Below are 14693 nucleotides of genomic sequence, written 5' to 3'. Positions count from 1 at the left end.
CCTGCTGAATAAAAGGTAGCTGAAGAATTTAAAGACAATGTATTAGATTCTCAGCTCAAAGGAATAATTCACCTTGAGGACTATTCAATTCCACATTTGGGTTGTGCTCCCTCAGTATCTTCAGACACTGCTGGTATTTTGGAGAAGACGGATCCACGCCCAAGACACTCATGTCATAAGCATCGAGTAAAATGAACCGGAATTTAGGGAATGGTACAAAGTGATAAGCATAATAATTCTCTGAAGGCACAGTCTCAGGATGATGGGCAATCTGGTCCTCCAGAAGCTTTGTGTTAAGTTTGGAGTTTGTTAAATAGTCTCTGCTGAAGTTATAGAATTCATGATTTCCCCACGTGTGATGAACTGGGACTTTCAGCCTTTGGAATGTGTTCATGATGAGTTCTAGTGACTTCTCTGATGCTTGATACTGTGCATTATATCCATCGATGATGTCTCCAAGCTGAAGTACACAACTGGGTGGGCTGCTTTCTTTATTCCAGTGTTCGATAGCACCCTGTAAGTGAAGAAGACTGTGTCTGTAGTATCTCTGTCTGCTTCCTTGGAAATTATAGCCATCTTCCAAATCAGCATATTGAATATCTGCTATAACTCCAAAGGAGAAAAGAAGTTCTGAACTCTCACTGAGGGGTCCAGGTTCAGGCTTAGCATCCATAATCTCCAAATAGTTTTCTAAATTAAGTAAGGAAAGTGAAAAAGATAAAGTTATAAACATCTAATTTTCTAACCGGACTGAAGAAAATGGTAAAATGAATATTAAACTTAATAGTCAATCCACTAGGTAGCTTGGTACAGAGAAAAGTGCATGGGCTTTAGAGTCTGATGGTCTTAGGTCCAAATTACCAAGTCCTCAAAATGCTTCAGTTTTCTCATCTGTAAAACAGATGATAACCTCTATCCTGCAGAAAAACAGCAATTTACAAAAGGGTATTTCCTATTCATGAACAGGCATTCTAGTTCTAGTAAAGTCAAATTCAAATCTGGTATAATTTGTAATTTTTAATAAATATACACTAGTTTTAAACACACACACACACACACACACACACACACACACCCCATCTTCCACAAACACCAAAATAATTCTATCAAAAGCTCAAGATTTTTTTTTGTCGGGGGGAGTTGTATATTACGCTCATTCATTGTACTTTATACATTAGTTCCCACTAGGAGTATATTACGTTAGGCTAGATCTTTTCTCTTTGTTGATGGGTAGGTCACCTCAAATAATTTTCTCATATTTTATATATGCAATAACAGAGAGAGGAAAAAAAGATGAGAGGATTAATTTAAACAAAAAAAATCCGGCACAAAAACTATGATATTGATATGACTGTTTTCACTTCTGTGAGTAGTGATTCCCGGTTCTTCAAAAGTTGGATTCAAATTTGTACCAGCTTTTTAAAACCTAAATAACACATTCCCCTTCTCTCTAAACAAAACAGGAAATATGTATTCTTTTTTTCTCATACATGATCTCTTCCTCAGTGGACCACAAGTGCTAGGGATTTAGACTTGAAAAAGCTATTACTTGATTAGATTGTTTACAATCTAAATTTATAATCATTTGTAATCTCTTAAAAGTGCCAAGAACACTAAGGATTAAAATAAAAATCAAAGGCTAGGACCCTAAATTATCAACTATTCTTGTTATAAAAACTACAGTAATAAATTGTGTTGTGGTGTCTAGGTTATTAAAACCTAGTTGTTTCTAAAAATTCATTTGTAGTTTCTAAAATTACTTTCAGACTCCTGGTCTCCAGTCATTTGCTGAATATTCCTACTGAGTTCTCTTTAATCCTCTACAGACATGTGAAATCCTGTCAGAGTGCTCCTATGAGGTGGAGGTGACAACTCCACAATCAGCACTAAGGGCCAGATTTCTATTTGACACTTTTGAGAATTAAGGGTCTCTTTTTGGTCTAAACTGTTTGTCAATAATGACACACTTTCTATGTGATCTACCCAATTATGAGCTAAATTCCTTCCTTAATCTGGTTGGGTAGAATGAGCCACAAAACAGGTAAAACAGAACCAGAAAAAGTGATGGAAACCCTGAAAAATTCCTTGGTGTTCTTATACTTTTTTGTTGTTGTTGTTGTTCATTTCTTCCTGCAGTCCCATCTGAAAACCCCACTACATAGCAACTCAGTTAATATGTACAAGGGATAGTACAGATGAGATAATCTGATTTGAAAGGTGAGATACAACTAAAATAAATACAAAACTCATTTAAGCTGAAAACCCCTAGTCTTTTAAGGCTTCAAATATTTGGATTAATATTAAGTATAGATTAATAAGAGATTAATCTATAGATTAATAAGAGAATTAATAAGAGATTAATATAGATTAATAAGAGATTATAGATTAATAAGAGAATCAAACCAGAAGATAATTTAGCAAGTGTTACCATTGGAACGTTATCACCAGAGTTTAAGAGAAAATGGTTTCTGGGAATGCTTTTATCCCCTGCTAAACAAGCTTGTTTGTTTTTACCTTTAAACTCAGCACCTTTAGGGCAACAATATGTACTGTACATCCCCTAGAGGGTATTTGGTCCCAATTAATTGCATCTTGTCCAGTAGACACCTGTCACTGCCGACCCAGCACTCATTTCCTCTTCTGGTCACAGCATCCCAATGTCTGTTTAGGCACCTACCCACTCCCACTCTCAGTCTGTGTGGTTTAAGCTCAACCTCCTGGCTGGGGAGGGGCAGACCCAGGACCCAGGCCTGGCCTCTGAAAGCCCAATTTCCCTCTGGTCAGTTGGGGGTCGATAAGCATCAGCCCTGGGACTTTCACTGGAACCACGAGCAAAACTACTGGAACTACTTCTGCTACAACTGATCACTAAGACTGCAGCTGCTACAGGGAAACGTTAGCTGAGAAGAAACCCAACCTAGAAGGAAGCAGTGTGACCGATGCAAGGAAGTCAAGTCCTGGAAACACTAGCTGAACACTTGGACCCACCTGTCCCTGCTAGAACTACTCTTGGTCATTTAGTTCTATCAGCCAACAAAATCTCCTCTGAGTAAAGCCAAAGTGAACTGGCTTTAAGGTTTCTGTCATGCGATACCCAAAGCCCTATCAGATGCACCTTCCACTGGACGACAGTTTAGTTTAGGGAAACTCCAGGGTATCTGAAGATTTGCCAGCTTTTTAAAGAAAGTTAAGTAATGTGAAGAGAACCAGCAAGGGCCACATACTTCAAAGCTGTAATGTGTTCTAGGGTAGAAAAGAGGTTCAAAATGCTCATTACATATAGCTTTTAAAGATAAAGCTAAGGATAGAAAAAAATAGGCATTTTATTAAACACAGAAATTATTTTGTAAAACAGAAACTTAAATTTATACCGTGATCTGTTAAAGAAAAGATAAGAGATAAGGGAGGACAAGACCACATTCACAGAAAGACAATTGGAATCAACAGTGAGTGAGTCAGGGCAAAAAAGAACCAAGTGGGCCGGGAATTGAGTCTTCTGGCTCATTTAGAGTCTTTTGTTTTATGGTTCAGGGAGATGCCAGGGAGCTCAAAAAGACTGATCCTGGTGGACAGAGAGATCAAAAACTCAAAGACACCTCCAGTGGGGAGACTTAGAATTAACAAGCATTCCAGTGCCATAGAACTTTTCCAAAATACTCCCCATCCTTCACCAAATACACACAAACAAGTAGATGAGTAGAGAATAATTGTTAAAGCTAAAATGGGTACATGAGGTTTATTCTCTCTACTTTTATGCATGTTTTTAAATGTCTATAATATAAAGTTTTTTAAAAGCATTCTAAAGTTTAGGGGAAAATAGAGTCTGGAAGAATTAGAAGATCTAAGAAAATAATTTGCTTTTGAAAAGAAAGCAAAATAGCAAGTTTCTAGTGAACTTGCTTCTGGAAGTTCTGCCTGCACCATTTACATACGCTAAGTTATCTAAGTTTTAGTTAAGAGGTATTATGATGAACTGCTTGAAAACCTAGAACTGATTGCAGTTCCAGTTTCTTAGAGCAAAATAACCCTCATCACTTGTTTTGAGATTCAACTGAGTTCTAATGCACAGGGGTCTACTTTGTAAATCATAAAGCACTCTATACGTGTTAAGAAAATTATTATTATTTTTTTTTTTTTTGCGGTACGCGGGCCTCTCACTGTTGTGGCCTCTCCCGTTGAGGAGCACAGGCTCTGGATGCACAGGCTCCGGATGCACAGGCTCAGCAGCCATGGCTCACGGGCCCAGCCGCTCCGCAGCATGTGGGATCTTCCTGGACCGGGGCACGAACCCGCATCCCCTGCGTCGGCAGGCGGACTCCCAACCACTGCGCCACCAGGGAAGCTCAAGAAAATTATTAATTATATATCTCCCTAGTGAACCTCAAGATAAATGAAACTACCCCAACTTTTTATAGACCAGAATAATGCAGAAAACTTCACAAGATTTCCTCAAAAAAAGTCCTACAAAAATTCATGGTGCAGGATAAGCAGTCAGCATTCTGCGAAAACCACCTTAGGCACCAATGATTTTCAGGAATAGAAGGAAATGCCCAGGGATGCTTACTTGCTGAAAACTTGCTACAAGATGATATAAAAAACTTCTATGATAATTAGGACTGGCAGAAGGCTGAAGGTCCTTGTAGAAAGCCCTCAAGAATCTATGGTGAGGCTGTGAAGAAAGACAGCCCTTCAAACTACTGTCAAAGGAAAAAAATGTGACAAGCCTAGACTTTACTAAGCAGAGACCGTTAAGGGGAACTACTGCAATAAAGAGATGCTCAAAGCCTAAGCCAGAAGCATCTCAGGGAAGGGATGCGTTAGCCAAGTTTTTATACATAGACCCACGTGGGCTAGGTAGCTGTGGAAAAAGAAGTGGCGGGGGCGGGCGGATGGCCTTGAAACTCACTGTGCTAGATACAGCAATAACAGGCAAGGTGAGGCAGGAAATGTTTGTGGCTAGACACGCAGGGCGGAGATCTGCACCTGAGATGAAGCAAGTGAACTACAGGGCCGGGAAGTTAGGCCTAGCTGTCCTAGTCAAACAGCCTAAGGTTATGTCAAGCACAAAATTTATCAGCCTTGTCACTATTGATAGAACAAATATCAGATGATAATATCTACATCCTGTCTCATTCAAGGAAAGTATCTAAATTGGGGGAAAAAACTCATTTGTGATCTTGGTGGTTTAAGAGGAGTAATAAAAGTGTGTCAAACAAAAAATGCAGGAGGCTATAAGTAAGAAATGAGTTTATTTGGGGTCTTAAGAACTGCAATTTGGGAGACACAGATTCAGGTAAAACAGAGTGTTCTGGGGAAGAGAAAGAGTCAGGGGCTCATAAATACGAAAAGCCACAGAGTTAGCTGCCTGTTGAGAACTGTGATTGACTCTGACACAAGTCAAGAAATATTTGTCTTTAAGGAATCACAGATTATTCCAGGCTAGGGGTCCGCTAGGTATCGTGAGCTTCCAGCACATGTTCTGGATGACTTCATTAGGACAATAAATGGTCAAAGGTCAGATTCCACCCAGGCTGAGACATGCCTAAGTCACACATCCTCAAGGGCCTCCCGGCTCCATTTCAGTGAGCTCTCTTAGCAATACCAACACCATTCTGATTTTCCTCTCACAACCTCTGACAGGTTTACACTAGACAGTGTTTTAGGTATCTTTTAACACTAAAGTTTTACAGGTGCATGAAGTCAGGCTCAGCGGTGTTAGCAATTCATCCAATGTACAGCTATAAAACACCTACTCTCAGCCAGGGACTGTTTTAGAAGCTAGTATTTTATTTAACATTATAAATTTAATATGAAGAAGTTGTATAAAAATGCTTTGGTAAACAAATAAAGGGTCCAGCTATTAAAAGAATCACTCTGGAAAATAAAAGTTAACAGACCAGCTGGAAAAAAACCCTGAGTTCAATTTTAATGTATCTGACGGCTGTCTGATCAATTAACCTACAACTGAGCAAAGAGGTGAACAATAATTTTACACACTCACTGCCTGAATAAGCAGGGTACTTTTGTGTCTTTTTGTCAATTTGAGGACTACCTTCTCCCTGGAGAAACAAACACAGAGAAATAAGGTGGGGGGTGGGGGGAGAAGATCATGGGCAAGTTCAAGACAGAAAAATCAGTTTGATTAAACATGATTTGAAGTGCTGAACATTTACTTTGAGCTGATATTCCAGAGAAGTCCAGCTCAATTCAGGAATCAAAAAACAGGTAATTACAGACTACTACAAACTTCCTGGTGGGCGAACAGAGAACACTGGCTGATGATGCCAGTTCATAAAAAATACCCCACCCCGGGGCCACCATCACCAGGCACCGGATGCTTCTGCTCAGCGGAAGCCCTGAAAAAGGCCCCGCGGGAGTGGGATCCAAAGTTAAGAACGTTAGAAGGCTTTTTTTTTTTCCTCCTTTTTCTGTATTTTGCACATCTGCACGGAGGCGGGGAGGAGAGAGATTAAGACTGCAGATGCTGAGACAAAAGCAAAGGCAAGACAGAATGAACGCGAGTTAAACTTTCGCAAGGAATGAAAAGTCAACCTACGAACGCTCTCCGCCTCGTTAACAGGGGGCTTATGTAAATATAGGCTTGTAGAAATCCTAGGGCCCAGGGAGCCCAAGTCAAGGGCTGGGACATGACGCAGGAGAGACACCACTCCGTACAGTGCCGGTATTTCTATTCAGGTTCCTTATACCCTGCGTATATAAATCCCAGGCAGTTCAGTCATACTTGACTAGTCCTTGCCACCCTAACCGCTCAAATATCCTAATCAGCAAATGTGTTTAAAAAGTCACGCAACGGGAGAGGCCACAACAGTGAGAGGCCCGCGTACCGCAAAAAAAAATAAAAAATAAAAGTCGCACATTATTTCAAGCGCAATGGGTCCGCTTCCACGTTAGGGGTGTAAAGCGGTCAAGGACCGGCCTCCAGGCTGGGGACGGGGGCTGCCCGGTCCCGGCAGTCTCCGGACGCCGTTTTCTCTTTTCCAAGGCTGGGAGAACCCGGTGGGGGAGGCCGGGCCCCTGAGCTGCACTGAGGCCTCCCGACCCAGCTCCGCCGCGCAGCCCAGTCCCAGGTGCGGCCCGCTTCTCCGGGCCCTGCCAGCTCCCGAGGGCCCTGCCGCCCGCCCGCGTAGGCCTAGCCCAGCCCGGCCCACCCCGCCCCGCCTCCAGCCGCGAGGAACCACCTACCGCGCGCCGACTCCGCAGCGAAGGGTTCCCAGACTACCGGCTAGCCGACCGCGTCACCATCGAGCGCAGCGGAAAGAGCGGCTCTCCCTCACTTTCGGAGGAAGCGGAAACGGTGCCGGAAGTCGAGGGGCGGGGCAAAGGAGCGCGGTCTCTCGAGCCCATGGCGGGGTTGTTGCGCGCGCCCGGCCGGATAATGCGGCTTCCGAGTAGCAAACTTTGGTCTCTCTGGCCTCGCGGCCTCGGGGTTTGGGGCCCCGGGGAGGGGACCGCGGAGGTCATGCTGGGGCGGCTCCGCGCGCCGCCAGAGGAGGCGTGGCGGGCCTCGGGGCTCGCTGGCAGCTGCCTGCGGTGCCGGCTCTTCAGCACGGCGAGGCAGCCCCCGCCCAGGTCGTCAGGACCGGAGCCGAAGGGCGGCGGAGACCCCAGGCGCCCCTCGCAGCCCCGGGTGAGTGCACACCTGGAGCCCTGCCTTTGCTCGCCAGTCAACCCTGCGCGACCTTCCGAACATCCCACTTAGTCATAACCTCAGAAACCACTTGGCCTCAAGTTGTCCTCCACTCCGCCGGTTGACCTCCCTGGGTCACAGAATCTCATCCCACATTTTCCTCTGGTTTGCACGGACCCTCAGCGTACGGTAAAGAGAACCTCAGAACCGACACCCTCTCCTCGTGGTTAGATACCCGGGCTTGGATTTTAGTTAGCTTTTGCGCCAAGAAAATAAGTTTCAGGTGTTCTAAGCGTGGGGGGCGGGGTCTCAACCTTAAGTTTCCCATGATTGAAGCGTCAGAGCATTTTTATTATTTATCACTTGGCTCTCCCTTCGGAGGCCTGGTGTGTATATGCTGAAATTGAGCACATGTGGGTCGTAGTGGCGTGCTGGATATGCCTTTTTTCTTTGGTTTCTCACGGCTTCTAGTTCTGACCCCAAAAGAATTTAAGAGCCACTAGGCTCTAGTGATAGGCAAGAGAAGTGGTCTTCGGAGCTGGGGGAAGGTTAATGAGTTATTTTATCTTGGGACTTGGAAAAAGTACAAAGAAATAATGATGCAGTTTGCAAGACGTTCCACTTTTAGCTGTCTTCTACTTGGGCTTTGTTACTTTTGGAAGCCAGAGTTAGGTTAACCTCCTAAATTTATTTGGTTTATTTCTTTGTATTCTCAATATCAGCACAAGCAGGTAATTAACTGGTTATTAAATCAGCAGGTGGGATCTGGGTCACACGTGGTAACAATCATGGTGCTTGAGCCTTGGGTCTTTTTTTCCACATGAAAAGAAATCGACTTAGGGAATCTTCCTTTGGAAAGAAGTGCCTTTGTAATTGTGTTAGGAGCCCAGATGCAACTGCATCCCCAGAAACTTTCAGTATTTTCTCATCCCAAAGTAACGTGAAACATGCCGTCCATTTAACAAGATCGAGGCCTGTGTGTAGGTATCTTAAAAACTACTGTAATAACTTTAGTGTGATTAAATGTTTTCATCTTTTTAGTATTTTTATTTTTGAAATCTCTGCCCCAGTAGCCTGTTTCCTGGTTCGTGCCCCGGTCGGGGAAGATCCCACATGCCGCGGAGCGGCTGGGCCCGTGAGCCATGGCCGCTGAGCCTGCGCGTCCGGAGCCTGTGCTCCGCAACGGGAGAGGCCACAACAGTGAGAGGCCCGCGTACCGCAAAAAAAAATAAAAAATAAAAGTCGCACATTATTTCAAGCGCAATGGGTCCGCTTCCACGTTAGGGGTGTAAAGCGGTCAAGGACCGGCCTCCAGGCTGGGGACGGGGGCTGCCCGGTCCCGGCAGTCTCCGGACGCCGTTTTCTCTTTTCCAAGGCTGGGAGAACCCGGTGGGGGAGGCCGGGCCCCTGAGCTGCACTGAGGCCTCCCGACCCAGCTCCGCCGCGCAGCCCAGTCCCAGGTGCGGCCCGCTTCTCCGGGCCCTGCCAGCTCCCGAGGGCCCTGCCGCCCGCCCGCGTAGGCCTAGCCCAGCCCGGCCCACCCCGCCCCGCCTCCAGCCGCGAGGAACCACCTACCGCGCGCCGACTCCGCAGCGAAGGGTTCCCAGACTACCGGCTAGCCGACCGCGTCACCATCGAGCGCAGCGGAAAGAGCGGCTCTCCCTCACTTTCGGAGGAAGCGGAAACGGTGCCGGAAGTCGAGGGGCGGGGCAAAGGAGCGCGGTCTCTCGAGCCCATGGCGGGGTTGTTGCGCGCGCCCGGCCGGATAATGCGGCTTCCGAGTAGCAAACTTTGGTCTCTCTGGCCTCGCGGCCTCGGGGTTTGGGGCCCCGGGGAGGGGACCGCGGAGGTCATGCTGGGGCGGCTCCGCGCGCCGCCAGAGGAGGCGTGGCGGGCCTCGGGGCTCGCTGGCAGCTGCCTGCGGTGCCGGCTCTTCAGCACGGCGAGGCAGCCCCCGCCCAGGTCGTCAGGACCGGAGCCGAAGGGCGGCGGAGACCCCAGGCGCCCCTCGCAGCCCCGGGTGAGTGCACACCTGGAGCCCTGCCTTTGCTCGCCAGTCAACCCTGCGCGACCTTCCGAACATCCCACTTAGTCATAACCTCAGAAACCACTTGGCCTCAAGTTGTCCTCCACTCCGCCGGTTGACCTCCCTGGGTCACAGAATCTCATCCCACATTTTCCTCTGGTTTGCACGGACCCTCAGCGTACGGTAAAGAGAACCTCAGAACCGACACCCTCTCCTCGTGGTTAGATACCCGGGCTTGGATTTTAGTTAGCTTTTGCGCCAAGAAAATAAGTTTCAGGTGTTCTAAGCGTGGGGGGCGGGGTCTCAACCTTAAGTTTCCCATGATTGAAGCGTCAGAGCATTTTTATTATTTATCACTTGGCTCTCCCTTCGGAGGCCTGGTGTGTATATGCTGAAATTGAGCACATGTGGGTCGTAGTGGCGTGCTGGATATGCCTTTTTTCTTTGGTTTCTCACGGCTTCTAGTTCTGACCCCAAAAGAATTTAAGAGCCACTAGGCTCTAGTGATAGGCAAGAGAAGTGGTCTTCGGAGCTGGGGGAAGGTTAATGAGTTATTTTATCTTGGGACTTGGAAAAAGTACAAAGAAATAATGATGCAGTTTGCAAGACGTTCCACTTTTAGCTGTCTTCTACTTGGGCTTTGTTACTTTTGGAAGCCAGAGTTAGGTTAACCTCCTAAATTTATTTGGTTTATTTCTTTGTATTCTCAATATCAGCACAAGCAGGTAATTAACTGGTTATTAAATCAGCAGGTGGGATCTGGGTCACACGTGGTAACAATCATGGTGCTTGAGCCTTGGGTCTTTTTTTCCACATGAAAAGAAATCGACTTAGGGAATCTTCCTTTGGAAAGAAGTGCCTTTGTAATTGTGTTAGGAGCCCAGATGCAACTGCATCCCCAGAAACTTTCAGTATTTTCTCATCCCAAAGTAACGTGAAACATGCCGTCCATTTAACAAGATCGAGGCCTGTGTGTAGGTATCTTAAAAACTACTGTAATAACTTTAGTGTGATTAAATGTTTTCATCTTTTTAGTATTTTTATTTTTGAAATCTCTGCCCCAGTAGCCTGTTTCCTGGAAGTCCTTAGCCATCACATTTGCTGTTGGAGGAGTGTTACTGGTTGGGATGAAATACTTCAAGAAAGAAAAGACAGAGAGTAAGTAGATAATCATCTGGTCAGCGCGGAATAAAATCCTTCCTGGCTGCGGACTGGCATCTTTTCGTCATTGTTGTTTTTAAGCTTTTTATCTAGAAATAATTTTAGGTTTACAGAAGAGTTGTAAAAATGACAGTTTCCATGTATCTTTCACCTTTCTTCCCCTAATGTTAATATCTTGTATAGCTATGGCTAATTTATCAAAAGTGAGAAATTAAAGTTCATACAGTACTGTTCACTAAACTACAAACTTTATTTGGATTTCACCTGTTTTTCCACTGTCTTATCTGTTCAGGGCACCACTGTCTAACCATGTGAAAAGACCTATTGTGGCCAGATCTGGATGTAGATAGTAAGAAGTCCAGAGGGTGCAAAGATGACTAAGGTGCAGTCCAGCCACTGAGGCGCCCATGACAGTGAAACAGACACAGAAGTGAAGGATTCACTAGATGAGGTTCTGCCAGGCCAGAGGGAATTTCACGGCAAGGAGCTGCTTTGGACTAACACTCGAAGTGTTTAGAAACTGTTTACAAGAACTTTATATTTTAGTGAATATTTCAGGACCTTTAAGATTTGTTTTAGAAGTTTCCAGTAAATCTTTAAAGTATCACTCTGTTTTGATTCTTCAGAAAGTCTCTTGATGACATTATACAAAGGATAATGTTTACAGCTGGGAGTGAAAATTCATAGGCTTTAGAACTTTAGGAATATAAGATCCATATTGATATACAGGTATATTTCTTTTGTGTAACAAGCAGTGTTTTATTGATATGATTTTCATATTTTAATAAGCAGTTAAGTTCCTTCAATTTCAAAATGAAACAAACCTGACAAACTAGGAAAGTAATGGTAGAGATGATTGTAGAAAAAGCCAAGCTTCTTTTGACTTTAGTTTGGAATTTCACCTTCAGTTAATAATTTTGTTTTATAAAAGCTTGTATTATGAAACAGTATTAAAAGTGTGCCTTGGGGCTTCCCTGGTGGTGCAGTGGTTGAGAATCTGCCTGCTAACGCAGGGGACACGGGTTCGAGCCCTGGTCTGGGAAGATCCCACATGCCGTGGAGCAACTAGGCCCGTGAGCCACAACTACTGAGCATGTGCGTCTGGAGCCTGTGCTCCACAACAAGAGAGGCCGCGATAGTGAGAGGCCTGCGCACCGCGATGAAGAGTGGCGCCCGCTTGCTACAACTAGAGAAAGCCCTCGCACAGAAACGACGACCCAACACGGCAAAAAAAAATAATTAATTAATAAACTCCTACCCCCATCTTCTTTTTTTAAAAAAAAATGTGTGCCTAAGTTGTTTGAGAGTATTTGCTGACATGACGCCTCATCATCTCCAAATACTTTATTGTGTATTTTCTACAAACAAGGACAGTCTCCAACATAACCACAATGCAGCCATCAAAATCAGAAAATTAACATCAATATGTTACACCGTTCAATCTTCAGACCTCATTCAAGTTGTGCAACTGATGCCCTCCTTTATTTTATTTTATTTATTTTTAATTTTTTTGGCTGTGCCTTGTGGCATGCGGGATCTTAGTTCCCCAACCAGGGATTGAACCCATGCCCCCCACAGTAGAAACACAGAGTCTTAACCACTGGACTGCCAGGGAAGTCCCAACTGATGCCCTCCTTTTATAGCAGAAAGATCCAGTTCAGAGCCACAGCTCATACCTAGTTTTTTCTTTGGTCTCCTTCAGTTTGTAACAGTTTTTCAGCCTTTACCGGACTCTCATGACCTTGACAGCTTGGAAGATTACAGGCCAGTTATTTTGTAGACTGTCCCTTCGTTTGGGTTTGTCTGATGTTTTCTCATGGTTAGATTCAGGACGCTGTGTTCTCATTGCATTTAGTCAGATGTCATATGATTTCAGTTTGTCCCATTACTGATTTAAGTTCAGTTTGATCACTTGATTAAGGTGGTGTCTGTCAGGCTTCTCTACTGGAAATGTAATTAATGTGTATTTTGTGATGTACATTTACACATGTAAATATTATGTATTTATACATGTAAATATTCTGTTCCCCATCAAACTCTCAATTCATTTATTTATATCAGTGTGAGTCATGATTTCCTAGCAGGCCAGTGAGTTGTAATCCATCATTCTCTTCGGTTTGACGCTCACATTGTCCCAGATGCGTTAGTGGGAGCCCCTTCGACACAGGCTTCTGTTTCCTTTTGACATGCCTCCTATGTGCTTTGGGTTCTTCCTTAATTCTGACACAAAAGGATGTTCTAGGTTCGTGTACTTTCTCTGCCCCAGTCCTGGTATCAGCCGTTTCTCTAAAAAGCCTCATTTCCTTTTAGTGGAGGATGATACTAGAAGTCAGGATATGAGCTCATTGCTATTGGGGTTTATCCGCCCCTGGGTCTTTTCACTGGACAGAGCTAGGAGAGAGATGTGCTTATTTACATCTATACTTATTTCTGTATCTATATATATTGAAACTATAAGTTTGTATTGTACCTCCCATTTCTTTCCAATACTTCATCATTCATTCTAGTTTTCTCTCCTTCCATCGTTCTAACTCCTTTTTCATCTGTAGCTCTTTAATGTATTTACTTATTTGGTCAAGCCCCTGTATGTAACTGAGCTCCCATCGCTGCTGTCCTCTCCTCACACAGCTGCCCTCCTCAGCACACTCAGGCTCAGACACCCACTGCCAGGCCACCCACCTCGCCCACTTGGGCTCAGACATTCTGCTCTGCTGTGCCCTCACCCCATCGTGGCCACACCTGATGGCTAAGGAATGAATTGTTCTGGAGGAGGAAGAAAATAGTTTTACCACTTTCTTTTCTTGTAGTCCTTATTATATACAATAGCGTTTGATTTGATTTTATTGTTTTATGCTTATTTCTCTTAAAAGATTTTTTAAGTTCTTGAAAACTGAGGCTATTTCTTCCACATTTTGTGCCCTCAGTCAGTAGTATAGAATGAACCATAGATCAGGCATTTGAGTACCTGTGGTTAGACTGACTTTTTTTTTTCCCCCCTTCGGTGTGTGTTCGTGTGTGTTTAAGAGCTGGAGAAGGAACGGCAGCGAAGCATCGGAAAGCCTTTACTTGGGGGCCCATTTTCTCTCACAACTCATACTGGCGAGCCCAAAACTGATAAGGACTACCTGGGTCAATGGGTGTTGATTTATTTTGGTTTCACTCATTGCCCTGATATCTGTCCAGAAGAACTAGAAAAAATGATTCAAGTTGTGGATGAAATAGGTAAGAAAGCCATCTTTTCCTATAAAAAAAGTATGTGTTTACTTGATGTCCCTAATGTTACTATGCTTTTCACATTCTTATATTACTGTTAGGTGGAGGGTTGTAATTATTCAGTTTGTGAGAACATAAAATCTCAGTGTTAGGCTTGTTATTGGCTGTGATTCCCATGACCTTATTCTTTACCAAAGGAAGCTTGTTTTGATGCTAAATGTTAGGTTGCTTAAGAATGTTGGTGTGGTCTGGGTCTCCCTTAACTCTGCTTTGTGTCCCTTTCTTTTTGTAGCCTTTCATCACTGACACTGCCATTGCTTTTTCCCTGGTGACTGATGGTTAGACTAGGAAATCTGTGGTATGGTCTGTGATGTATATCCTTCTTAGAATGAATTGTTCCAGGATATTCAGTCCTTATCAATAGTTTCTTTGCCCTTGAGAAATGGTGGGTGGGGCGGGGGAATCCTACAAACATTGCATTGGATTAGGAGACAGGATATCCACGTGATGTGATTCTGAGTAACAGCATGTGTGCAGGGGTGCGGATATTTGATAGGATATCTATCTGATTGCACCACATATATATATATATATATCTGCCTTTCCTGGAGGCTGTCCCATATCCTTCCCCATCCGTGTTAGATG

The 14693-nt window shown here is 44.4% G+C and overlaps 2 protein-coding genes across 3 annotated transcripts in view; one reads left to right on the top strand and one right to left on the bottom strand.

Annotated features, from left to right (window-relative positions):
- The window catches only part of ADPRM (ADP-ribose/CDP-alcohol diphosphatase, manganese dependent), a 14055-nt gene extending 4800 nt beyond the window's left edge, over window positions 1-9255 (bottom strand). Inside the window, exons 1-2 of one of the 2 annotated variants that reach the window (XM_007455002.1) lie at window positions 9224-9255; window positions 73-690 (exon numbers count right to left, since the gene is read on the bottom strand). In XM_007455002.1, coding sequence (XP_007455064.1) covers window positions 73-673 — 601 coding nt within the window. In that variant the 5' untranslated portion in view covers window positions 674-690; window positions 9224-9255. Of the gene's footprint in view, window positions 1-72; window positions 691-6247; window positions 6294-9223 lie in introns of those variants that run through there. The other variant, XM_007455001.1, reaches the window with a different exon arrangement.
- Window positions 9256-9383: 128 nt separating this feature from the next.
- Window positions 9384-14693, top strand: part of SCO1 (synthesis of cytochrome C oxidase 1) — a 14174-nt gene continuing 8864 nt past the window's right edge. The window contains exons 1-3 of the mRNA XM_007455000.1: window positions 9384-9668; window positions 10742-10832; window positions 13860-14057. Of these exons, the coding sequence (XP_007455062.1) occupies window positions 9384-9668; window positions 10742-10832; window positions 13860-14057 (574 nt within the window). The remainder of the gene's footprint in view (window positions 9669-10741; window positions 10833-13859; window positions 14058-14693) is intronic.

Source organism: Lipotes vexillifer, unplaced genomic scaffold (assembly GCF_000442215.2).
Source record: "Lipotes vexillifer unplaced genomic scaffold, Lipotes_vexillifer_v1.1 scaffold1233, whole genome shotgun sequence".
In the NCBI taxonomy this organism is placed as follows: Eukaryota; Metazoa; Chordata; class Mammalia; order Artiodactyla; family Lipotidae; genus Lipotes; species Lipotes vexillifer.
This window is presented reverse-complemented; position numbering and strand designations above follow the sequence as displayed.